The sequence below is a fragment of the Pagrus pagrus genome (assembly GCF_965226575.1).
Source record: "Pagrus pagrus genome assembly, chromosome: 13".
NCBI classification, from domain to species: domain Eukaryota; kingdom Metazoa; phylum Chordata; class Actinopteri; order Spariformes; family Sparidae; genus Pagrus; species Pagrus pagrus.
The window spans coordinates 3,547,877-3,575,754 of NC_140197.1; the positions used below are offsets into that span (position 1 = coordinate 3,547,877).

The window sequence follows — 27,878 nt, forward strand, 5'->3', positions numbered from 1 at the left end:
AGGGAGCACAGTGTGGCACCTTACCCCTAATTGTCACAACTGCACATTCTGTAATTAACAATATTGTATGTTTGTGCACAAAAACACCCAGATACCCCTCTACCCTACAAATACATGCAGTGTAGTCAGTAGCCACATTTTTGAAAGTGGTCAGGAAGCATTTTTTGAAGGCACGCGCAGGGCAGGTAGGTGGAGCTCATGTTCAGCTGGTGTCAGTCATTAAACCACAGGGAGGGGGAGGGAGAGAGAGGGGGAGAGAGAGAGAGAGAGAGAGAGAGAGAGAGAGAGAGGCCGTCGGGTACAGAGCAGAGGTTACCACAGGACACCGCTGCCCGTACTGCTGCTGGACCTCAGCAACCAGCAGCGAGAGGCGCACAGTCCCGATCGCGCAATCTCGACCGTATCACCTCTGACTCTTGGATATTTTCTGCTACTCGGACATACAGCGGCAAGTTCAACGTCACATATGACAGCGCACATTCTGCGTTAGTGTGTCGGGAGGAGCGGCGGTTCGGGTTCTGTCGTGAACGCTTCTACTCGGTGAGCCGGAGCAGCGCGTTTTCCACCGACTGGACCTTTCTTACTTTTCGGTGACGGTGAACTTAATGCGTGGATTTAAGGACAAGCCGTAGGCTACTTGCTGTGACATGAAGAAGTAGTCTGTCGACGGAACCGGCTCAGCGATATGACGATTACATTTACTACACGTTACTGTAAAAAACACCGCGAATAAACTAACGGCGGCGACGTCGGAACCTGTGTAAACCCGGAGGGACCGGCTGTAGATGTTGAGGTCATAAACTCTTAGTACGGTGCTGCTGTAGCCATGTAATGTTACAGCGCGTCTTTTCTGTGGTTGACCTCTTTTCCTTCGTCGGTGCCACAAAGTAACCCGGGCTGCAACTCCAGCGGCACCGCGGTTACCGGGTGAGTCGGTGGCACTTGTAGCATTTTGGACAACAGCGTTCCGTTTGTCGCCTGAACTCGTTCCAGAAACGGACCGAAAACACGAACTGCCTGAGCTCCCCCAAGGGCTGAAAGGTCACCGGGACCGGTCATCGCTTTTCTCTCCTCCCCCTCCCCCTCCTCCTCCTCCTCCCATCAGTCTGTTATGAAGATGTGAACTCTCCCTCCTCCCCTCCCTCCCTCCTCTTTCTCTCCAGGACCCTTTCATCTTTTTTTCCCTTTTTTTTCTCTCTGTTTGGTACGAAGACATCAGACGCGATTCCTCCCTGTCGGGGATGTACGAAAGCGTGGATGTTGTGGGTTTCAGCCCCAGCCCCAGCAGCCCCAGTCCCGGCTCTTTTCTGAGCATGGACTACTATCACAGACCTCCAGGGCTCGGGCCGGAGAAGGGACTCCTGTCCGGTGTAGGAACGCTCCAGCGACCGTTCGGAGGATCCCTGTTGACCGGCAGGCACTGGAGCGGATCCAGCCACTGTGAGTCCCATTAAAATAATGATTTGCCATTTTGGACGTGCAAACAAAATAACTGCAGGGCACAGCACAGTTAGTCAGTGTAATTTAATTTGTTGAGAAATGACATGAGCTTGCTTTACATGCTTTGATATTTGTTATCAGCTTGGGGGAATGAATGCATTAGTTCACTGGTTCTAACTGGGACATGAAGGGCTCTGCTTCCAGGATCAGGTGCCCCCACAACCTCCTTTTAGCCTCTTATTAACTAAATACAAAATATAATGATATTTACCTTTACTTTACAAGCCTCTGATTGTTAGTGCTTACACCTTTAAATCAAGTACACCACATCCTCCACACTCCACTATACAAGAGTGTGTATTGTGACAACAAAAATGACATTTTAAAAATGACATTTATTTTACAAATTATTTTAAAATAGTTAAATCAGCAGAGCAAACTGCTACAAAGTGAGTCATACTAGCCTTCGTGTCTTTAAACATGCAAGCTGCTGGTTAGTTTTGGCGTGTGATTGCTGTTCCTCTTTGCTGATGCAGTTTATATGTGGTTTGTGATCGCTTTCATGATTTGGCATATCTACTCACACACAAGTTTTTTTTTTTGGGAATGTTGTTCACTGATGGGCAGATCCTTTATATCTGACAAATGCTGCGTTCAGTTTCAGATGACCCGTCTTTGTAGCAACACAAAGTCCTTCTCCATCAGGTCGTTATGTGTCTACGCTGAGTATTACGCAACTCGAGGCTTTGGTTTATGTTTTCAGTAGGCTGACTCAAATGACCTCAGTAGGTCAGCGGCTGCCTGCACTCATTTACCAAATCGAGCCCATCCTGACCTCAGGCTCAGTGTGTGTTTACAGCTCACCAGCATCAGCTGCACAGGCTTTTAACGTATGAACGGTTTAGAGATGAAACATTCAGTTTATTCACTAATCACAGAATTGTTTTGCTACTATTTTGATAATTAAATTATATTTATTTTTCATTCAAACTTTCTAAGCATTACCTGGTTCTCTGTTTCTCAGACTAACACAGTGTTCTGCTTTTCTTTGCCCTATGTGATGGTAAATGGATCGTCTTTGGGTTTTGGACTGTTGGTTGCACAAAACAAGCCAATGGAAAATGTCATCTTGGGCTTTCGAACAGTCTTTTCTTCTTTATAGCCCAGTTATTTGATGAATTAAAAGATACTCTACAGCATAATCAATCTTAGTTGTGACTGCAGAGGGAATGTGTCATCACAGTTATTTACGATTTTATATAGTATTGATATATTATTACAAAGTATAACAGGTATTTTTATTATTTTTTTTACTTCTAACTGAATTAACTTGGAATTAGGTGGCATACTTGCCCACAAAAGTACTAGAATTTTAAATAACAATATTATTGATAATATTTATTGTGTTGTTTATGATCATTAAAGCCCATTTGTGTAGATGTTTTTGGTGATAATGTCACCGTCCCGTATTCTGATAGTTAGACTTTTAGTTTAGTTGGTCTAGAAGACAATCCTACTAAAAATTGATGCAGTGCACATTTCAGGCTGTTTATTTCCCCTTTTTGGAAAGTCAGTAGTATAATAATAAAGGTGGTTTGCAGTGTTTAGCATTACTGGTCAATAAAAGTGGATAAGGTAGGAACCCAACATTCTAATAAGATTCTAGTAACAAACTACAAATACTAGTAAATGAAAATATTTATATTTTGGTCATCATTTAGTGTGTGGTGATCATTTCCTTGATTTAACACTCCATCATCATCGTGTTTGCCTCACACTGTACCACGTTGGGTATTATTTGAACGTTTGAAAATATAACATATGATGCTATTTATTATGTGCAGCATATTATAAATATTACCAATATCATTGATGTTGACCCATAGGTGGTCATTTCAGTGGTTCCCCAATAAAATGTGTGATTTCTGACTGACATTGTAGCATTAAACTTAAACTTATAATCGTTGTTGTATTCAAATATATTGAAAATTAAACAAGTGAAAAACAAATTAAATCCCAATTCTGAAAACATAACACTGGCTCCTCTAGGGCCGCCCTGTGAAAGCTGATGAGTCAGTCAGAGACAGTTTTTGTCAAAGTACATCACAAAAACAAGATAAAACATAGAACCTTACAAAAATGCTCAGGAATAACATCTAAATGAGGAATTATATATAAAGCAAAGCAAAAATATACTTTTATAATAGCTGCTGCATTAGTAAAAAAAAAAAAATACAACTCACAACATGTGATGTGGTTAGCTGATGAGAGAAGCTGCAATTTAGGGACACCAAATACTAATCTGGCCTCAGGCAGTAAAATGTGTAGTGCCGGCCCTGCACTGACAGCGCTGTCAGGAGCCTGACAGCAGAGATTCTCTGTGTTATGCTTGGATTTTATAATTATATTATGAACCAGTGGCGGCTCGTTAATAGGGGGCGCTAGGGCGGCTCCCCACCTGTCCCACATGAAGATGAATCATATAGATCTTCAATCTGCAATAATAACGTAGATTAAAAATGTTCTACATTGTGTAAAGTTACTGAGAGGTGATGTATTTCTGGCCCCGGGCGCAGAAATCTTTGGTCATGTACATGCGCACTTCACTCACTGTAATACAAGAGACAGGAGCTCGCTGGGTGCTGACTGTCACCGCCCCAAGGCCGTGATTAATAGCGGGAAAAGGCACTGACCTAGGAGCAGATAACTTAGAAGTTCGTAGAGAGTTGGAGGAGCCTTGTATCGTAGAGTGAGTTGTGGAGAATAGATAGAAATGGAGAAAAAAATTCAGTTAAGTTGCTGAAAACGCAAGCACAAGACAGAGGAAGACAGTACACTCGTTTTTTTCACGAGGCTGGTTTGCTTAGAAGACGTGTCTAGTCGTGGCACTTTATTCTGCTTTCCCTGCCTCCTTTCTCAAACAGCAGGAACCGAACCATCATGGATCCAGTCAGGTAGGACTGATTTAAAGCACTCAAGTGAAAAGGCATGAACAAGCTGCCACATGGAAAATGCTATGCCTCTTGTTATGTTTGGTAGAGTAGATATCGCTGCTCAGCTTGATGAAGGCTACAGGACAGGGATCTGAAGACAACGAGGAGTTTTACAAAAACAGGCACATCTTGTCTAAAATGGTAGACTGTAAAGTTCTGTGGTGTGTTTGAGCTAGCCCTGCATGGCCATGATGAAAGTGAATGCTCAGATCCAGGTGTTTTCAGAGGACTGATGAATTTTGTAGCATCACTAGTTGCAGCAGTACGAGAACATCTGCAGAGTGCTGCTGTGTTTAAAGGAACATCTAAGACAGTACAGACAGTACTCTCAGTTTTGAGAGAGCACATCATTGAAGAATTCAGGAGTGCTGACTTTGTTTTACGTCATTTTTCAAGCTGCAAACATTTGCCATTTGCAGCTTCTTGCAATGTAATTTTTTTTGCCGCGGTTCTTCTTGTCATTTCTGATAGTAAATGAAGAGTCTTTAGGTTTTGGACTGATGGTCTCTGGGTATTTATAAATAAAAACAAAATGTTTGCAAAACATCTACAGTTTTTAATGAGGGTCACTTTAATGTGGTCATTTTTCATCTTTATGGAGAAAAACCATATCAGACAAATATTACTGTTCCAAGCAGAATATTTTTATTAAAAAAAAAAAAAAAGAATTCACCAGCCGCCCCTGAACTGAACTATACGCAGGACGTACACTTTTACTTTCTCTGTTTGGAAGTCTGACGTTTTCACATCATAGACGATGAGGCTGCAGATAAAATGTACTGATGGAGGCTAATAAAGAGGTTTTTATTGTGGCGCTGAACTGAAAGAAGGACATAGTTGAATCTTTTAATTGCAGCAAAATCTGATTTGACTGATAACATCCTGAGACGGGTACAGCCCTATCATACCATCCTCATACACTTGTCTACTGTAGTCAAATAAACAAAATAATTGTTTACTTCTGTGGTTTCAACATGGCGTGTCTCCCTAACACCATCCGTGATCATCGTTTATTCACCAATACCAAGTTTGTAACTTTGAAATCATACGTTTTGCTTCATTATGCTTTGAGAAATGTAAATGTTTTTCTACAAAATCCTTTTGTTAATATGATGAAAGAAGCTCGGCTTCTCAAATCTTATGTTATCTAATCACAAGCAGCCGTACACGAACTTGATATAAATAAAAATAAATAAATAAAAGACTAAAAGCAGTAAAATTATGATTTTTAATGAGAAACTATCTGATTAAGAGCCAACAGTCTTCTTTTATTCAATGATGCCCAATTTGATATCAAACTCGATTCCCCGTGTCAGCTGTCTGTAATTGCTAAACCATAATTTAAGCTCACCAGAAACAGGATCTGCATCGAATTGTTCTCACTCATAGATACAAGCCACCTAAGTACACCTGTTTTTTTCCCATCAAGATCCGTGCCTTATTTCCTTCGCAGTTAAAGAAAGTAAGAAAAAAATCTGGATCCATCCCTTTATCTATTCTGGGCTGGACCCATCCTCCATCCAAGTTTCCTGTAAATGAAATCAGTAGTTTCTGTGTAATCCTGCTGACAAACCCACCAACCATCCAACAAACAGAAACAGTGAAAAACATATCCTTCTTGCCAGAGGTGACAACAGCAGGCATTCAATGCCAGCTTTCAGTACTTACACGTTTATGATACTGGTTGCTATGAGCTCAATTTGGTTGGTACAAATATTGAGGTTCAATACTAAGCTGTGATGTAAGACAGAGATATTTTCCATCCAGCCATTTTCTTTTTCCCAGTCATATACAGGATCATGGGGACTAATGTCAATCCCGGCATGCATTGACCCAGATATGGTACAACAAGGACAGGTCACCAGACTAACACACATAATCACACAAACACAGGAGACACGAGCGCTGCCCCACTTCACTGTCACATGTTAGACACAGTCAGCCTCAGAGTCAGATAGTAACTGGAGGGTGATGACATGCTGATGTCACTGTGACATGGTCCTTGTGCAACCAAGTTAAAGTCATAAAGAGAGAGAGAGTAAAGTGGACTCTGGTCAGCTGGCGAGAAACATAAAGAGAGACGTATAGAAGCAAGAGGGGAGTGCTCATAAGCATTGCCCTCAGTGTGAGTGTGTGTGTGTGTGTGTCTTTGTGTGTGTCTTTGTGTGTGACTGGAATGAAGAGCGTCAAACAGGTTCAAAGGTCAGAGGCCGTACACAGACACAAGCACGCACACACATTCAGCCTCTGCTCCAGCGACATGTAAGCAGAGGCTGGGGGATAGTGGCTCACTGTGTGTGTGTGTGTGTGTGTGTGTGTGTGTGTGTGTGTGTGTGTGTGTGTGTGTGTTTGGGAGTGATCCAGAGCAATGACTCACTGACAATTGGGAAGTGACCTACATCTCTACCCCTCTTTATTTCTCCTTCTATCTGCCTATTTCTTTCCTGTGTCAGCTGCCCAGTCATCACTTCCCTGCACTGAATGACCTCTCTTTTCTGTCTGTTGGACACACACACACACACACACACAAACTGGCGCACATACACATTCACTCACAGTCACAGTTTGTCTGGGAATGTGAGGGTATAATGACCACATTTGACCTGAGTGTGAGTGTGAAAAACAGGAGGAGGTGGATGGTTGTGTGGATGTCTTAATTTCTGTGTGTATGTGTTTGTGGGGTCGAACTGCCATCCGATAAATGCTAAAAGAGCGGCAGTAGAAAGCTGCTTTTTAATCCTTTTGTTCCAGAGTCCTCTGACACAGCATGTTTTTGTCTGTATTTGAACTTGGGAATTCCTTCTCTTATGTCACATCTTCAGAAAAAATACGTGCCTTGAATGTTGTGTGTGTTGTTTATGTAAACAGTGATAGAATTAATAAAACGTAAAGGAGACCTATTATGCGTTTATTCAAAGCAAAGTCTGCACCAACGGAAGTTCCTCTCTTCCACAGAAAACACTGCTCATGAAATGCCTCGTCAGTGACTTCTTAACATCACATTACATCACCATCTCAAACATTTACATACTTCATGCCTGTAGAAGTAGAAGTGAACCTAACTAAAAAAAACACAACAGAGCCAACCAGAGACATGGTGAGTGTAGCTGGATCAGGCGTGTGTGAGCTGACAAATCAGAACAGACCGGGTATTCAGGAGAGGGGCCTTAAAGAGACAGGAGCTAAAAGCAGACAATGCTGCAGCACTGGACATTATTTGAGTATTAAAGCATGCAAACCTGTTCTAGCAGTAACCCAAAATACAATTATGAACCCGAAAATTTGCATAATATATCTCCTTTAAAACTTGTATATAGAATTGGAACAACAGCTGTGCAGAGCTGAAGTTTGTTGTTGTTATTTTGTTGTACTTTCAATGTTATGTGACTTATTGGGAAGACCGACAAAGTGAAACAAGTTGCAGAAGTGTTCTGTAATATACCACACAGTCAGGATGTGACAGTAAAGTTATTTTTGGCCCTGATACTGATCTAGAGTCCTGCTCAGTGCCACTCAAGCTGAAAATGAGATAAGAGAGAAGTTATTAATTCACCATGAAAAAAAGGATTGTGAAAAGCTCAGGACACTCAGGTAAAAAAAAATGGTGCACATTGCCATCATGAACGCGACGGAAAACAGGAAACAGTAGAAAGCAGCAGATCATATATAAATCATCAGAATACATCCAAAACACATTGAACTTGTTTTAAAAAGTCTTAATCATTAAGATTATGAAGTAGACAGTAGTTTTTTTTCCCCGTAGCTGATAACGGGAAGTTGCAAAGAAGTGAGACATCTTGCTTTTCCCCATCCACAAAATTCAATCTATTGAACAGTAGTGTTAGAGAGTAGAGTTTCTACCCTTAGATGATCTTTGAATACAGTCACCAGCTGAAAAAAACACACAAAAAACAAGTCTCATTTTGGCTTGTTATCAAGTTTTCTCGCAATATTTTGACGTTAATCATTGACAGCTGACATTACGGGTGCTTTGATCAGGATTTTTTGGGTCGTTCACTGATTGCCGCAAGCAGTACCGGCTAATACAGGTCACAGATCCAAATTTTGTTTCTTAGTTACCTCTTCCAAAGAGGTTATGCTTTCTCCTTGTCTGTTTGTTTGTTGGTTGGCTGGTTGGTTGTTCGGCAGGTTTGCCAAACTTGGATTGGCCCCAAATAGACACCATTAACTTTGATGTGGATCCAGATAGAGGGACAGATCCAGGGTTTTTTTCTCACTTTCTTTAAATTTGCGAGATTAGGCGTTTTTCAACATTTTGAAATAATTTCTAACGGGCATAGTGCATGGATCTTGATGAAAAAAACTCAGGTGTATCAGGTGGCTGGTATCTATCTATGAGTGAGTGCAAAAGGGGACCTTTGGGCTTTGGTGCTCTACTTAATACCAACCAGTTATGATCTGTTGTTGTTAGTTGTCAGTGGCATAATAAAAACACTATCCAAATATTTTCTGCTGCTCACCAGCTGCTAACAGCTCACTTGCTTTCTTCCTGCCAACTTCAATATAGATTTTCAGAGCTCTCCTGAGGTCCTGCCAGCCAAAAGACATTTGTGACTGAGGGGATGGCTGTTAGTCTCAAGCCCCGCAGTACAATATGGCATTTTAGTGGTGGGTCATTGGTCAGCTTTTATACAGACCATCGATCAAACCATTTAGAATGCATATTGGCCTATAATGGTCAGTGGTCAATCAATCGGAGCTGAGCTGCTACTGGCGACATTCCACATTTTAACCAGAAAACGATCTGGTGAAAGCATCAGTTAAAAATGAAGAGCTGCTAACCTGAATGTTTTTCATACTGTTATGGTTAGGAGGTTGAATTAGGACCCAGAAGTGGACACTGAGACAGGGGAAATGGATAACATGAATTTACTGAATATGCTCAGGGGAAAAGAAAGCTGTAGTGGCTCAAGCTCAGGCGAGTGGCTGGGTTGGTGGTGCAGCTGGGGCTCACGGCACTAGGTGGCGGAGGTTGAGGCTGAGGCACTGGTCAGTAGAAATGCAGGTGGATCCGCTGAGGCGTATGACTTGTGGCTGTGGAGCTGGGGCTCGAAGGTTGCAGTGACTCTGGAAACGACAAAGAGAGCACAAGAGTAAATAATACGTTTTAACTCATTTAGAAAAAACAGCGGAACAAGAAACACTCAAGAGGTTGAGCCATAGATACCCCTAGGATGAGCAGAAACAATCTGGCAGCAGGTGAAGAGAAGACTGGTGTTCTTATACTGAAGCTGATAAGTTGATGAGCTGCAGGTGTGTGAGGAACAGGAGCCAAAGCCACACCCAGTCTCTGAAAAAACAAGTGAAGCACACACAAAATCCATGATTACCACACATACTGCTGTTAGCTCATAAGAAAAATAGACAGGCGGTCCAACTCCACTTCAAGATAGATAGATAGATAATGTTATTAATCCATTAAGCCATCTTGGAATGTGACAAATACACAGCATTAAACCTTGATACGACATTAGCTGGGCTGGTAATACTGACCGGCCGATGTATCAGCTAGTATTTGTCAGTAAGCAGCTTTGGAAATTCCATCAGACTCAGTCATGAGGTCAGACTATGATCACGGCTGCAATGAGTGATTATTTTAAATCATTTATATTCTCAATGAATCATCAAAAAGTCATAGAGCACAAGGCGATGTCATCAAACTTCTTCTACTGATCGACCCACTCCCAAATTTGAAATTTTCTATGATGTAAGGTCAAGAAAAGGAAAGCTGTTACTCCTCAGATTTCGAGGACCTGGAACAGCCAAATGTTTGAAATTTTTGAAAATCAATGAGCAGTCACCGCTTTTTGGCAATAATGGATTTCCCAAATTGTTTCATGCGTTTGATGAAATCAGCCCTTCAAATGACTTGTCAGGTATGACTTCATTTGATTAGTCAAAAACAGGAACGCCCATCCGGTTGTTTTACCCATAAATGGTCTCGCAATTGGATTTTCATACTTTTCACTTATGGCTGCACAAGTAACCACAACCATCGTGTTGCTACAGATACCTCAGCCTAAAAACCCCATTCTCCAGACATAAGGAACATGCCAGTTTGGTACAGACCCCTGCAACAATCAATTTGAATTGAATCAACATAAAAAAATAATGTTATATTTCCTTCAGTGAAAATGAAATTAAAAAATGACCATCACCGCTAAAATCCTGACTCATATTGCAATATGTCTATCTTGTTTTGGATATTGTTCAACCCTATTTCCACTACACAAACACTCTATCATGATATTAATATTGATATTGTGATAAAACGATATATACCATAGTAAAGGATTGTATCCATATTTCCCACCATTAGGTGAAGATGGATGTGAAATTGAGTAGTCAGAAGTGTTTGTCCAAGAATGGTACCAAACTATATGTGTGCTTATCAGGAAAAAGAATTATGAGCAATGAGGGGCTTTACAGTGTGTCTATAACTTGTGCCTACGTCCCGTCAGTTGAATGCTGTGGTTAGTGGGCGGTTTCTAAGCTGATAGAGCTCGCTCGCTATTCAGGAACTGCTGCTGGCACAGAGCCACGACCGCCCGGGGAGACCATTAAACCCTATTTTACATCAGATTTGGAAAAACGGCTTTCACCAGTACTGGGGTAACATTTAACATTGTCACTATTGGATTTCAACCAACCTGACCTGAGCACACATGCTGGCTGCCCTGCCCAGGAGCATTGATGGTCTGACTTCGAAAGGTTTAAACGACACATAATTCGTAGCCGAGGCCAGAGAAAACCGCAAATGTGGCAAAATAATGTTTTCTTAATACAGTTACTTCTCTTTCTGCACTGAATAGTCTGTTGCAGCAGTCTGTTGTGTTTCCCTTGACATCTGTAAGGTGTCGTCAAAATGTTTCCATATCATCTATATTGTGTGGTAGTTAGTTTTGTTTAAATGCACACAATGAAATGTTGCAGAGGCAGAGGAGGCAGCCACTGATTGGAGACTGATACACACAAACTGACATTTGCCGAATTTACAGTTAAGAATGTGTTGTCAACAGTTTCACCACGTTTATAACGTTTATCCTTACTCAGCAACTCAAATAACTGAGTGATTTTTAAGGAAGTCTGGGGACTTTGGCCTCAGGCGTAGAAGAAGTTGCCTATGTTGGTTACTGTATACTGTTTTTGCAAAATATGTAAATGTAATATATAAAAATCAAAATGTTGTCTTAATTCATACATTTATTATACATGCTAAACTGCAAAATGTTGGGTGGTAATCACTTTAGTCAAGGACACAGTTCTGAAATGAAACCAGACAGGCTCATATAGCGATGCCTCTGCATTTTTTACGAGGAAAGGAACAATGTTATGTAATGTAATGCATTTAATGTCAAATTTACAATAACACATGAATGAATTAGAATTTGCTGTAGCTGTTTTGCAATGTTTGTTAAGTTTCCCCTCACGCAACAAGTTTTAAAATCATGCTATTTGTAAGGGAGTCTGGGGATATTGGGGTTACTGTTAACTACTAAATGTTAACCAAATTCTTGACACACCTGAGGCTGATGTCATTAGTTTTGCAGGTCAGGTCGACCTGTTGGTGGCGAAATCAAGTGATCACCAAAACTATCAGGATTAAGCCTCTGTTGGCTGTGAAGCTAACACAGTGGCCAGTTTTTGGCAATTTGCATACTGCCCAGGATCCAAAGCAACATTATGTAGAAATGTCTTCATTAAAAAATGTTTTTTAAAAAGAAAAAAGTCTGAAAGTGACTTATTTAGTCAATTGACTGCAGTTGTACAAAATATTCTTATTACACTTATTTCACCTTCCACACCAATAAGATGAATGTATGAATGCTCTATCCTTATCTGATTAAGCTGGAAGGATATCCTTCTCCTGAGTCACATCTCTAAAGATTAGTCATCTATACTCCCACTGTTTAAATTGTGTAGGTCCTCGGCAGTAAAGCAGAAGTGGGAAGCAAAATGAAGAGATTAACATACACACAGATCAAAACAGAGTTAGACGCTAATAGGAGGAGAGCAGTAGAGGAGAAGTTTAAAAGAGGTCAGACAGTGCTGAAGGGGACTGTTAGCTAGGGTGTCAGTGAGAAGTGAGCAAAGACAAATAGAGGAGAGATGAAGAGAGGGGAAGATGGAGGGACGGTATGATGGCCGGAGAGGAGGAGGATCTCCTCTGTGCTCCTCTGTCTCTCTCCCTCTCTATGTAAACAGAGCAGACCAATAGAGGGGAGCTGAGTCTCCTCCATAGTGGAATGTCTGGTATGGCTACTAAAGCAGGGGGAGGGGAGAAGTGTGTGTGTGTGTGTGTGTGTGTGTCTGTCTGTCTGTCTGTCTGTTAGGTTAGAGGTTAGAGAAGGGAGAGGCAGAGTAGTTGTGCGTGGTCCTGGCATTGAAACCTGCCTCTTCACAGCAGAACTTTTTTCACCACCGTCCCCGAAACCGTCCCAAAAAGCAAGTCTGACCATCCAGAAGTGATCTCAAAATCAGAGTGTTCTTTACTTTGTTATTAACATCTGTAGTTATTAGTCAAAAGTGTTTACATTCACGATACTTACACCCACAAACTGGATTCAGCTGAAGTACTTCAGTACATTTACAAGGTAGATTTATTTGAAGGTTTGGTCGTCGAGTCCTGCGATTTACCGTTAACTTATATCATGACATTTCATTTAATTTCAACACTGTTCCTATGAAAAAAGACTCTAAAGTCCTGCTGTATGTTTTGCTCTGTTAGCTGTTAGCTCTGTTAGCCAAACACACTGCAGGACTCTGCGGCCCACCGGCTGCATACAGCTAACAGCTAGGAAGCTCCCCTCCCGCTGGTTTAAACACGGATTTGTTGTTCACAATGTAACGTCAGGGGAAATAGGGATAGAAACATCATCAACACACCCACTCGCTCGCTATGAACTCTCCAATCAATGAGCCATTCTATTTACACATGGGCTCAATTGGAAATGAAGTGGACTTTGTAGGGTGCTGGTTAAGTCTGTTACATTTCCAGTCCAACTGATTTGGACATTAGTGTCCTGACATGCAGCATCTCTGGGTAATGTCTAGTAAGATCAGGGTTGCCTGTGTGAAAGATGCTTTAATGTCAAGGGCCATGGCCTTAAAATGTGTCATAGTCTGTCTGTCAGGTCTCTGCACAGAAAATAAAACAGCCACTTTGGCAAAATGAGCCCTCATGGAGAATAGGGAGTTAGATGTCATTGTTAATTTACTACATAGCTGCTGATGTGCAGCTGACTCCTCACCACTGCATAATGTATCATATTGTTTGTACTGTCTGCAGGAAGACAATATAAATTGCAGTACTTTTTTTTTAAAAATAGTGGTCCTAAAGATTGTAGGAGAGAGTGTGAGCTTAGTTCCGAGTAGAAAAAAATCAAGATGGTTGATGCGAGAAATTTTGGTCCAGAGGGACGGTCTGCTGTGCACTCTGCTGCCATTGGTTGTTACCTCATCAGTCGCTTACAGTGAAAGCAAAAGAGACTTTAACAAAGATCTCAGCGTAGAAGATTTCAACTGTATCTGACTGCACTGTCCTCCTCTCCTCTCCTACAGTGTTCAAAAACCTTGAGAAAACGTTTACTCAAGCTGATGGTGCATTTCATGTGTTTGCCTGTCACTACTTCTGGGATAGGGAAGTTGGCAACCGAGACTAAACTTAACACTAATAAAACTTAAAAATCTCATCTGATCTCATCTGTGTAAATTGGTGCCTGAGTCAGACCATTTTAATTCAGCAGCGGTGGTTGTTTAATGATGTATACATCAACAGTGAAGCCAGTTCAATGGTAGTGTTTATTTGCGGTGGTCATGCAGTGTTAATGTGCAACAAACAGCCAGTTTCCCTAAGTGTATACCAGACTTAAGCTAATGTTAGCAAGCAACACCACACAACGAGGCTGTGTGTGTGTGTGTGTGTGTGTGTGTGTGTGTGTGTGTGTGTGTGTGTGTGTGTGTGTGTGTGTGTGTGGTTAAATTCAGGATAACTCTCTTTGAATTCAGTAGCCTAATCCCCAAAGACTTTACTTCACAAATGCAAGAGGAGAGGTGAAAAGAAGAGCTAGCTCCAGCTCCAGTCAGCAAATAACATTACTGAACAGCTCAGTGGATCATTGCTCCAGTCAGGTTGATAAACAGGCGTTAAGATAATCCCAAAAGTTTAAAAGTAGTCTCTGATCTCTCTAAATGGTTCCGGATCAGAGCACAACCCGAACTGACTTGATGTGTTTATTTTCCAGAGGGTCTGGATCTAATCCAGATTCATTAGCCAGCTCTAAGCAGCTGAGCTGCAGCTCTTGCCTCCCCTCACAGACATCATTTTGATAAAGAGACCTCTGGTGGCAGAAGTTATATATTGTATGTTAAAGAGAGGACATAATAGGTGTTGATTATTGAGCTGTTGAGGTGCTACTAGTCAGATTTTGTCCAGCCACACCAGCTGTTTCCTGCACAGCTGCTGGCTTCATATTTACAATGCATGACGGAAGTATCAATCTTCTCATCTAACTCTATATTAATATATTAATCACAGTCTGTTAAAACACATGGGCCTCTGTCTTATACCCGGCACAAAGCAGTGCACAGCGCAGTGCGAGTGTCATTGCTAGTTTCTGACCGACGCAGGTGTCATTTTCACACCCAGCGCCCAGGTTGTGTAAATAGCAAATGTACCTGTACATACCTGGGCATCCCTTAAAGTGAGGTGTGGTCAGGCAAACTGATAGCACTCTGCTGTCTTGAGGCCGCAGACCAACAAGAAGCTGGTCTGAAGTCAAAGGCGCAGTGTGTCCTGCTATTTAAAGGACGCATTATTCAGACAACCCACGTTTAAAACTAAAAGCTGAAGAGGAAACCCTCCAGAGAAAACAGAATTAAACTTTTAGCTTCTGAAATAAATATTTTTAGACCGATTTATCAGGAGGGCGGCTGCTTAACGCAAAATGGAGCGATGCCTGCGAAACTAGTTCAGGCAGACAACTCGAGCTGCATTGATATACACTGATGACATACCCCACTCTCATCTACCGAACACACCCTGTCAATTAGGCGGTCTATTTAAACTGTAAAAAATCCCATCTGTCCCTCTGCCTGCCAGTGCCACCACTGCCCTGCGTCAGTATTGCTGATGTTCTTTGAGCCCCACCACCACCCCAGCATTCGCCTGTAGGCTCTGACTGGGGGGGTCAAGATGTTTTGTTGCAGGGAGCAATGAGGTCTGAGCCTAGATGCCAAACTCGGACTATGTTTTGCTCTAATTGTCTGACTGAACTGTATCACTGTATGAATCTGGACTGTGTGTGTGAGCTTTTGATTTGTAGAAGAACACTGAACATTAATTAACATGAAGCCCAGCAGCCCAGGACCACATACCTGTCCCTCAGCGAAGACAAGTGCCACTGTTTAAACGCTTCAGGTCCTCTGAAAGGGAATGGGAGATTGTGCCCAGACTAACTGCCATTTAACGGGCAAAATTGAATGGACACACCCTAAATACGTTTGCGGCATGCGCTTCAGACCAAGTGCTACAGATTGTTTGAATAGGGCCCACGGTCTCCAAAGTTGTAATGAAGTATCAGTTGGTGTAAGCCAGATAGCATAAGGTGGAGCCTACTAACAGGATGGTCCACTCTTGATGCAAAACTGTACCCAAAAATCCTTCACTAATTTGGTTTTGGTAATCGGCTTCTTTTTTCAGCACCATTTGTTTTATAGTGCATGTTATAAAAGAGCTCAGTGTTTGTCAGAATGCTGCTACAGTATCTATGACTGGTTACTAGCTTACCTGCATCCACTCACCTGGCATGACTCTACTCCAGTCTTGCACCTTAAGCAGTTGATGCAGAAACAGAAATATGGGACACTGTGTCTTGCAATGAATTAATAAAACTTGAGCTGTTCCAAAACTCACTGCAGCTCGGGTCAAACACAAGACATGGACAAAACAATGCATTTTATTTGCAATCTGATTTTCTTCTCCCCTTTTCCTGCAGCCATAGAGACTGAAAGCACAAGTTCAGGAGAGGACCTGCTGGTTCCCAGCCCCCCCTCCCCTCCTCCTCCGCCTCGCATCTACAAGCCCTGCTTTGTATGTCAGGACAAATCCTCAGGATACCACTATGGAGTCAGCGCCTGCGAGGGTTGCAAGGTAGGCAGCTAAACATCTGCGTGAGCTAAACTTTCACTGACACGACCTATACACACACACACACACACACACACACAACATACTGTACACTACATACTACATTGTTGATAACTGGGTGAATGGATGCTGGCTAAAGCCAGAAAGCCTGACTTAAAAATAGCCATGTGAAACTGCTATTTGCATAATGTGTAAGCAAAGCTGTCACGACCTTTGCACCTCCCCAAGGATCTGTAAGCCTCTTTGCTCCATCTAATCCTACACTAACACAGCCACACACACACAGCCACACACACACAGCCACATACACACACACAAAGAATGTGTGCATGTAATTAGTATCTACTTTGATATCTGTGTATGGGTTTTGTTGTGCATGTGGTCAAGCTCGTGTCCTGTTGGACCATGTACTCACCAACTATCTGCTGCCCATCAGCAGCAGATGATGATGATGATGATGATAGTTAGATTTGGTTCTAATGCTGCACCTGCTAATGTTGACAATGCTGTGTTGTATTTTGCTGTCCTGCTTCACTGTCTCTATATCTTTGTGTCAGGGTTTCTTTCGGAGGAGCATCCAGAAGAACATGGCGTACACATGTCACAGAGACAAAGTCTGCGTCATTAACAAGGTGACAAGGAACCGGTGTCAGTCCTGCCGACTGCAGAAATGCCTCGATGTCGGCATGTCCAAGGAGTGTGAGTACAGTTTATTAGATTTTGTTCTATTCTGTGCGTGTGGAGTTAATTGTGGACAAGGATGAGCTATCAAACGTACTTCAATGCAAAGGGTTAATGCTTTCACTTAACTTGACGGTAAATCAAACTCTTAACAAAGTTATTCGAGGGAAGCGCAAAAAAAATGTCCCATCAAGAGACGCCTTCAGTGTCATACATTTCAATAAAGAAATACTCTCCAGTTCTCATATAACTGATGCTATAGCAGCTACGCTAACACCTTGAGGAGCTGCCATTGTTGTTTTTAAACTTACAGTGGCTTCTCTTGCTGGCCATCACACCTAAAGCACGCTGCAGCTGGAAGGAGTTCCTCAGGATGCTGATCGATGCTTAGCTTGATGCCTGGCAAGATGGGATTGGAGAGATGACATAATTAGGCATGGGGCATTTTGGAATGACTGGACTGATGTGGGACTATGTGGCAACTTATAAAATATCAGGAAATCAATATAGAACTAAAGGTTACTGAGCTAGACCTCGTGAGGAAATTCACGATTATCCTGATTCTCAATTATCCCAGTAATCGAACTTCACCACGATAAACGTATCCTGAGTGTCATTATTATAATCTCTGATAACATCTAGCACCCTCCCATCCCTACACATGATAAGTCTCACAACTCACATGATTCAGCTGTCTCGCAAGGTAAATTTAAACCAGCGTACTGGTCTATAATAAAGCAGAGCATAGCACAGAAACTGAATGTCACACTTGTTTATATATACACTCACACCTACATATACAGACTGAGTGTATACTGTATACTTAAAGCAGCAGAAGCAGTACAATTCAAGCGAAGTGATCCTCTCAGGAAGCAGAGTGATGTGTTAACCTTGGTGTTTGTCTCCTTCTTGTGGCTCCTCTCAGTTAATTCATGCACCACACAAACAGTAGCTTCACTTATAAACAGCCTCTTGCATCACCCTGCTGTCTGCTTTTTAACAGATTTCCAGTTGTGCTTCCATAGACTTACTGGATTACAAAAATAAATAATCCACAATAGGCCATAATGTCGTCCCTGGTGTGTGTCAAACTCTTGCTACAATCTGCATTTCCCAGTGGTGTGACCTCTTTGGACCCTCACAGCCTGGTGAGTTTGTCATTCAGGCTTTCTGTTCTAAATGTGCAGACGCCAAACACAAGCACGGGTCACCCTGATGACATCATGACGGGCTGGTCCAAACTTCTCTCGAGCTAAACACAGCCCCCGACCATGCGTTCATGTTGCAAACTCAGATAAGCTCCTCCGCTAAGTTGCTGTTACTGCGATGTGTCCAAAGTGAGCTAACTCCAGCTGTGCACGGCGCAGTGTTATTGGTCACCACTGAGAGTGGTGTGTTTCACAGATGAGTTTGCCCCATTACATTTCTATGGGACATGAAATATTCACTTTTAAAGACATAGGGCCCTATTTAGATGATCTCTGGTGCTTAGTGTAAAGCGCAAGACACAAGTGTCCATTTTGCGAGTTAAACCGCAGATAATCTGGGCCCAAAGTGAGGCGCACGGCTCAAAGGGGTTGTACTTAGACTCTGAATCATCATGTGAGTGCTCCGGCGGAACATGAATTAAAACCAGTCCGAGCGTCTTCTCCCATTCCCTTTAAGAGCCAGGTGCACCAGGACCTGGAGCATATTAAGCAGTGGCACTCGGCTTTACTCGTTCATGGATCAGGCGGGACGGTTCATAAAAAGTATCTTCCTGAATTTAAAATAACTGAATGCAGCATCTTTCATCATAAAAGCAGAGTGTATGTGCGTTATGAACCCCCGTGTGTAGGCACATCTTCCTGTCTGAATAATGCGCCCTTTAAATAGCAGCAAAAATACTGTGCCTTTGACTTCAGACCAGCTTCTTGTTGATGTATGACGCTGTTGCTTTCTGCTGCCTCAAGATAGCAATCCGCTATCAGTGAGCCTGGCCGCACTTTGCTTTAAGACCAGCAGGCCCAGGGGCGCACAGGTGGGCGCGAGTACATTTGCTTATTTACACGACGCGGGCGTGAAAATGACAACTGTGTCGGCACGAAACTAGCAATGACACTTGCTGTGCGTCACCTTGCTGCTGTTAAAACAACCAGGCACATTTACTGCAGCACTTAATCACATTCACTCCTCAGATCGACATGTAGAGTTTGAACGCCAGCCATCCTCAAGTGTAACAGAGAGGGTTGAAGACACCTTCTCCCTCCAGTTTTACCTTCGACCTTTATTGGTAAACTTGATGTTGTTGTTGGCCTGGCTGATTACTGTGGCCAATATTCATTATTTTTCTGATTATCAGTATCAGTGGTTATTTATTTTTGTCTGATTGCCACTAAAATAAATTCATTAAAAATTGCAATACTTTGGCAACGATGCAGCGTCCTCTCTCTGTCTGTAGTCGTCACTCTCTGGTCTCACTCAATGTCCCGCCCACAACACTCTCTGTTTGGTTACACGTCACAAGTTAAAGCCTATCAACACTGAATGAGCTGAGTCTGCAAAGTAACTTGTAACTAAAGTTATCAAATGAATGTAGTGGAGTGGAAGTATTAAGTAGCAGAAGATGTAAATCCTTGAGTACAGTACCACAGCATTGTATGTAACTACAGTACTTGACTATATTGTACCTAGTTACATTCTATTACCTGTAATTCTGAAATTTTGAAAGATTTTCTTTTTTATTGTCAATAAATAACGGTTACAGAAATCGGTTATTGGTCTCCGTCATTACTAATAATCAGCATCAGCCCTGTAAAAAAAACATCTGTTGATCCTTAATTTGAATCTTCATTGTGAAAAGGCTAGAAAGGACTGCACGTGGACAGTACAATCCAGTGGGAAGCATAAATACGCAAAATATTTGTGTTATTTCTTTCATCACTCTCGCAGAGCTTTGAAAGAGCAGTCTCCTTGTCCTTGATTGAAGATGTTCAATGCTGCTTAAACTCCTGAGCTAAATCCCACCTCTTCTTCCACCATCAGTGGTGCGAAACGACAGAATGAAGAAGAAGAAGGAAGAGAAGAGGCAGGTGGAGGCAGAGGTCTACGTCCTGTCGGCAGACACGGAGCAGATGATTGAGCGAGTTCGCCGGGCTCATCAGGGCACGTTTCCTTCCCTCTGTCAGCTCGGAAAATACACCACGGTACACACAAACATATTTTAATTAACAGACACCGATCAGAATACTCTCAATAACTCACAACTAAAACCAAATTGAATGTGTAGGTATAGCTAATGCAATAAAGGCGTTTTCTTCAGCTTACTAGAAAAAAGCGTTTTCCTAACTTTCTCCACCTGCAGAACAACAGCTCTGAGCAGCGCGTCGCTCTGGACGTCAATCTTTGGGACAAGTTCAGTGAATTGTCCACTAAATGCATCATTAAGACGGTGGAGTTCGCCAAGCAGCTGCCGGGCTTCACAACGTTAACCATCGCTGATCAGATCACCCTGCTCAAAGCGGCCTGCCTCGACATACTGGTGAGTTTATCGCATTTGTCACACTGCACCAAACAGTTCCTCAACTAAGACAAAACTACCGTGGGAAAATGCACAGCAGAAACATTTAACTCATGTCGTTTCCGTTTTTGTCCACTTCAACCCCTTTTTCCTAGATTCTAAGGATCTGCACCCGGTACACCCCGGATCAGGACACCATGACCTTCTCCGATGGTTTGACTCTGAACCGCACACAGATGCACAACGCCGGGTTCGGACCTCTCACAGACCTGGTGTTCTCCTTCGCCAGCCAGTTGCTCCCACTGGAGATGGACGATGCAGAGACAGGATTGCTCAGTGCCATCTGCCTGCTCTGTGGAGGTACTGCACTCGGTTTCCAAAGAATGTGAAATGAGATAATCACTGAAAAAAAATGCTTAAGTTCACCTGAAAATCAAAAACACATGTTTAAGAGATACTGGCTGTAGAGATGTCTGCCTTCTCTCTGATATAAATAGAACTAGATGGCCCGCGGCTTGTGGCGCTCTAAGAGCCAAAAAAAAATCCATTTGAGAAACTGAACAGCAGCATCTCTTTTCAGAAATCCTGACCTGGTTACAAGAGATAATCCACAGACATTTTTGTGGGCAGTTTCATGTAGGAACTATTTTCTTTCTGTATCACTGCATTGAAGGATTTGTACATCGACTCATGGGCGAGAGGCTTGAGCTCTAAGCTAGCTAATGTTACAGCTCACCTGAGGAGGATGCCATTAGTGTTTACATCTCACACACTGCAAGCACAAGCCTCCCCTCCATGAGTAGATGCACACTGTGGTGATACGTGTAGTCGATTAAAAAGAAAGTAGCTGCACATGAAACTGCTCACAACAAAGCCTGTGTATTATCTTGAGTAACCAGGTTATGATTTCTGGAAAGGAGGTGTCCTGTTCTGTGTAGTTACTCTTAAAGTTAATGAATGTGTAATAAAGCTTGTGGCACTGATTGTGTATCATGCGTTTGCAGACCGTCAGGATCTGGAGGAATCAGACAAGGTGGATGTTCTTCAGGAGCCAATTGTTGAAGCCTTGAAGGTATTTTTATAATAGTACTATGTTGTTAGTTACATTGCCATTTAATTCAAGGAGTCATCCTCCATTTCCAAAGCAAACACAGGCAGTTTTACAGAAAAGCTGTGAATAAAGTACAGTAGGTAACTAGGGATGTGTCTGCTGATATAATATATTTTTCTTACTGTCAACAAATTCCATGTGAAGATCCAAACCAGAATTAGTTGATCCGTTCTCTCAGTACTTTTTGACTTCCCTACCCTGTCTGTGGCTCTGTAGCACGGGCCCATGTATCCATACTGAGGACAAATATATGGAACGACCGTCTTTGAACAGAGGAGGTGGCCTAAGACATTACTTATCACCCACCTACAATGCTGTGCTGAGTTCTCTCCCCAGACAGCTTAACAACCATTCACACCTGGGCTCACCTAGCTCTAGCAACCCACATGAAGGCCGGTTGGGTCAACGACCTACAAGTGGCCCTAACAACGATTGTTGTTTTTGGTTCTTCATGGGATTTGTTGAAAATAATCTTTTGGATAAAGTAAGTTCAAATATTCTTACTATAAGGAAAAGAATTAAAAAAGAACACAAAAGACATAAATCTATTTTCATGTCATGTGTCTTTTATTGAGCAGCAGTATGACCCTAAGAAATTAAAGAGTGAAATAAAGTTGAATCGTCAAATAAAACACTCAAATCAAACATTATTATTGACAGAAAACATTTCTGTTGTCAAAAGAAAATAATGTGAATCCATCAACAAAGTAAAAAAGTTTACAAAATGGAAATGAAAGCACTCAGATATCGTTGGCTAATACTTCTCCATGCCTTCATGTGTGTGCACAGATCTATGTGAGGAGGAGGAGGCCTGAAAAACCCTGCATGTTCCCCAAGATACTGATGAAGATTACTGACCTCAGGAGCATCAGTGTGAAGGGTGAGACACACACACACACACACAAACAAACACACACTCACACACTGGTGACTGGTGATAATTTACTCAGGTATGGGCACAGAGGGCTTCTGTTTACACACAAGCAATGTTGTTGGGGCGAGTCCCAACACACACATTCACAGTGTATACAAGTAGTCAGGACATATATCTAGTAACTGCCACATTGTCCAAGTCCCCACTAAGACCACAACCCCGTCCCTCATGTTAATACTGTACACGACACAATCGAGCTAAGGTGATTTGTTGGAATAATTAAGTATAATCAACCAGTTACAGTGAGGTGAGAAATACAAATCAATCTAGAAACCCATAGATGTACTGTAAATCAAAGAGGCATAACATGATATGTACTGTCATGTCACACTCACCCCTCGAGTTTCTCTTCTATTAAAAATTTCATTCACCAACTATTTTTTCTACTTTCACCATCTTTTTATTGCTGTTAAGCTGTCAAACACATTTCCTACAGATGTTTTTCCTACCAGTAAAACTGAATGAAATATGCTTTTTGAGTCAAGTGAACGCTTTTAATGTGAAACATTTGTTCAGGAAATGCTTAGCTTTGTTGATGGTAACTTAAAAGAGATGTTGCAAAAAAAAAAGCTAAATAGTGACAACTCAATAAAATTTGCTGTGTCATTGTTTTTTGCTTGTGTAGGCTACTATTGACCCTTATTATTATTAATATCACCATGTTATTATTCCGAACCAGAGAAATCCTCAGGTTTAATCAAGGTAATGGTGTGCTTCATTTGCTCACCTGTCACTATACACTATTACTTTTGTTGAGGGAGGCAGAGAGTGAGGAAGGAAATCAGCAAATGAGACTAATAAAACTTTAAAACCATGTCCACGAACATTTTTCCCTGAATCTTATCAGACGGACTTTTATCAGAAATGGCAGGTGTTTAATTATGTGTTCACTGCCAGCGAAGCGAGATAAGGTCAAATTTGACCACAGGATCATTTATGTAGCTGTAAGCTGGTGAGCAGAGGCGACGGTGCGTGTGTCTGTGAATTTAGGTCAACCTCAACACTGATCTCAGCACCAAACAGAGACTCTGGTTCTCTCTTTGTTTCCCTCTCTCTTATCTGTAATGGTACAATCATGAAGTAAAGTACATTTCGCCTTCAGCTTCAGTTGGCGGTCGACATTACCGTACATAAACGCCTGACGATAGAGGTCGCCTCCACACATCACTGCTGCAGTCAGGTTGATGCAGAACAGGAGTGAAGATAAATCCACTTTAATCCCAGAAGTGAAACAGTAATCTCTGAGCTCTCCTCCCGTCGGGTAACAACCCCAGATCAGAGCAGAATCTCATGTGACTACAGGTGTTTATTCCTCCACAAGGTCCGGCTCTACACCTGAACAGCCACTCTGCCTCCCGCCCTGCCTGGATCTTCCCATGTAACACTCTCTTGATTGAGAGACTCTGAGTGGCAGACATTACATATTGAGAGTTTTTTTTTTTTTTTTTTGAAGAATTGATGTTGTAATCACTTGTAACACAAATATGGTAAGAGGGAATATTTTGATGCTATTATCATTCTTGAAAATGATAATAAACTATAAAATATTGACTTTATTGCAGTGACAGTTTCACCACATCCCTCTGTCTTCCATTAATGTTCAGGTGTAATGTGCAGGGTGATGGGGCAAGATCCACACATAGTGACTTGTATTTGTCCATCTCTTCCTCATAGGAGCAGAGAGAGTGATCACACTGAAGATGGAGATACCTGGCTCCATGCCTCCTCTCATCCAGGAAATGCTAGAGAACTCGGAGGGACTGGAGGGCCATGGACCTGTGGGAGGGAAAGGAGGAGGAGGAGGAGGAGGAGGTGGAGGAGGAAAAGGTAGAGGAGGGGGCAGAGAAGAGAATGATACAGAGCTCAGGAGCTGTCCTCCAAGTCCGTCGCCCAAATCAACTCCCTCTCCTGGCTGGAGCCCTGCGCCATGCTCCCCCTCTTCTCCTTCCCCCTCTACCTAAAGTTCTACACTCAGCACCTCAGCACCACCCCGTGGCACAGCGTGGTACTGCAAGGACACCAAAAACTGCACCCAATAACAGATGATCTGGAGGACAAAAAAGCCCATAAAATCTCTGGGTGACTGGTGTTTTGTCCGTCACTTCAATTAAACCGTATGTCAGCCAGCACGGCGGCTAAGTATCTGTATACAAGAGCTGCAGGTGGGTGGGGTGAGGTGGAAGTAAAGCAGTTAAACTATGCTGTGAGAACTGGTATGTATTCAGGAATGATGGTTTTATACATTGAATGCAAAAAAACATGATTTAACATTTTTGTTATCTTCGTACACTGCCTCAAAGGTTAAATATATGCAGACTGTGAACCCAAATGAAAGACTATCAATATACTGGAATTTGGACAAATGGGGATTCAGAATCATCATGTGTAATATATTGTATATATATAAAAAAAAAAAAAGACTGTGCAAGAAGTTGTCCGACAGAGACAGATTGACAAAAGAAGTTATTTTTCTACATGTACATGTGCATATATACCCCACACATACCACACTCACAGTCTTCTGCTTCTGATCCCCTCATGCATCGGTGAAAAATAATCATCTTGACTCAATTGTCCTTCACTGGAATTAGAAATGTAAACGTGAGTTGGATACCTTATATAGCTTGAGGCAAATCTATTTCTTCCTGTGTCACTTGGCATCATCCTCTGTAAGAAAAACATTATTTGGTTTGTTTTCGGATGCAGTTTCAGCGACTCAACTTCGACAAACTTTGAAAACGTTTGTCAGAGTGATACAATGTCTGCCTGTCGGTGGACACATTCAACCAAAGCTAACTGTGATACCAGCAGTACAAACACCCCTGGTAACAAACCGCACTGTGGCACTAGAGTTGTTCAACTCTGCAGAATCATAGTTTAATGAGGGAAATATGGAAATCTCACATCAGCAATAACGTCTCAAAATGTACAAGCTGTGTTTTGTTTCTATAGTTTGCACCACTGTCATAGTCTGTTTACACAGTGACACTGCCTCACTTCAACATACCCTGTCAGGTACAAATCATTTTTCAGTGTTGTCATTTTTAATGTATGGTGAGGTAAAACTCACCGGAAAGTATTAAAATACAGGGAGTTTAATAAAGAAATATGATTTTCGTCTTCTTTCCTGAAGTATGTGTGCTCTTTGGTTAAAAACATGGTTCACTGTCACGTCGTTCTAGGCATCTAAATGTAGGAGAATTTATTTTCACACTGGAGATCCATATTCAAGCATTTATTAATAATCCACCTTGCAAACATTTGAAGTCCGTAATGTCAATTAGCCTTAACACCTGTCTGAATTTCCAGATAAAATTGCAGCACCTTTTTAAGTAGAATGAAGGCTAAAAGTCAAGGCAGCCCCGGAGAGAAGACCAGATCCCTGCTCACTGATGAAAGCCATACTAAACATCTCATTGTTACCCCTCACAGATAAGCAACCACAGAACTTAAAGGAAGCTGTTCCATAAAATTAAACTTGATATAATCATGGCAGGTTTTCTTCATCAATGGAATCACGGCTTCAAGCAAAAAACAAGTACATTTGTCTTGATACAGTAAAATATTTAAGAATTATTTTCTCAATATGTAGGAAAAAGTGCTTAAATTCAGCAATTGCTTGTGCCATCATCTTGAAATAAGGCTAAATGTTAGGCAATATATATTAAAAAAACAGTAAAGCTACACTATTAACAAGTACATTTGTGTAAATACACAAAGAACAATTTTCTTAATATGTAGGAAATATTCTTAAATTTAGCATCCAATGCTATTGCAATATTCTTGAAATAAGGCTACATATGCTGGAAAAATTCCTGCTTGAAAATCTGTAATGCTCAGATGAATGTAATCGAACTACTAAATGTGATATGAATCTAAATCCATTGTCTTCAAGCTGCGTATGGGTAGAAGCAGAACATAAAAGCCATTATTATTCAAGATTGAAATGAAAAGGCTGTATTACAATTTAAATCTGTAATCTACATTTATATAAAAATGTTGAAGTCACTGTCTTGGAACAAAATATATAACAAGCTGTGATTCTTGTGAATTAAATCAAGAGTACCACCTGTGTTGCCACTAAAGAAATCAGTGTTTTAAATGAAAATGTTGATGATGTAATGATGTCATTTTCCTAAAACAAAAGATGTAGCAATACAATAAAAAAAAGACGTAGTTCAGCTGTTTCCAACCCTGATTCATTTTTATTACAAAGAAACAACCCTGTTTTCAGCGTAAGACCCTGGTTCCATCTTTACTATTCCATGTCAGAAATCAAATGAATATTGATATTGGTATTGTACTATAAAACATCCCATTAAAACATTACTAAATATTCAGCTTTCTTTGAAGATTAGTTTGAATGGAATCCAAATAGAAATCCCTGCAAATCCACTCAACTTCATCTATTCCTACTATTCCCCTCTACCATACATTCACATAGAAACACCGAAAAAGGGAGAGGACATAAAGTTATCTAAAAATCTTCTCTTAAACAAACAATTTCCCACTACACATATAGACTTTATACATCACAACAAAAGTTCATGTAAAAACTTCTATTAAAGTCATGGGACCCTGCAAAATCATATAGCTGTGCGCCAAATACTTTTTATCTTGTGAATATTTGAAGTTTTCAATTTTTTTGTGATTCTTTGTATTCAAAGCCTCACCAGCTACTTCATTTTTACTGGATTGGCTCCATGTGTTCTGCAGAATGTTGTGCAGTCATGAAATTAATGACAATAAATAATTTTTTACCCAAACTAAGAATTTTCAATTTTCAAAATTATTTTCTCAACCAGTTTTCTCCTTGTTGCAACCGAATGTTGATTCTATCAAATCTAGAAGTTATTTGGTCTTGCATTGTAAATTTCCAGCCTACTGACCACTCAAAGTGTGTCCAACAAGCGACCTTCCGGTTACTGGATGACCAATTCTTCCCCCTGAGCCGCAGCCAAGTTAAACTCAACTAACATGACACAATAGACCTGTCAACAGAAACTGACCAACCAATGAAAGATGCCCATGTTTGTTTTTCATGTCAGTAC

At 41.5% G+C, this 27,878-nt stretch overlaps 1 protein-coding gene across 1 annotated transcript; it reads left to right on the forward strand.

Annotated features, from left to right (window-relative positions):
* The first annotated feature begins 302 nt into the window (after positions 1–302).
* rarab (retinoic acid receptor, alpha b) lies at positions 303–25,959 on the forward strand. The gene is made up of 9 exons (XM_084370513.1): positions 303–1,440; positions 16,451–16,605; positions 17,160–17,301; positions 20,308–20,468; positions 20,627–20,803; positions 20,938–21,142; positions 21,787–21,854; positions 22,683–22,773; positions 24,502–25,959. The coding sequence occupies exons 1-9, from the start codon at positions 1,242–1,244 to the stop codon at positions 24,786–24,788; spliced, it is 1,485 nt and encodes a 494-aa protein (XP_084226639.1). The 5' UTR covers positions 303–1,241; the 3' UTR covers positions 24,789–25,959.
* Positions 25,960–27,878: the final 1,919 nt, after the last annotated feature.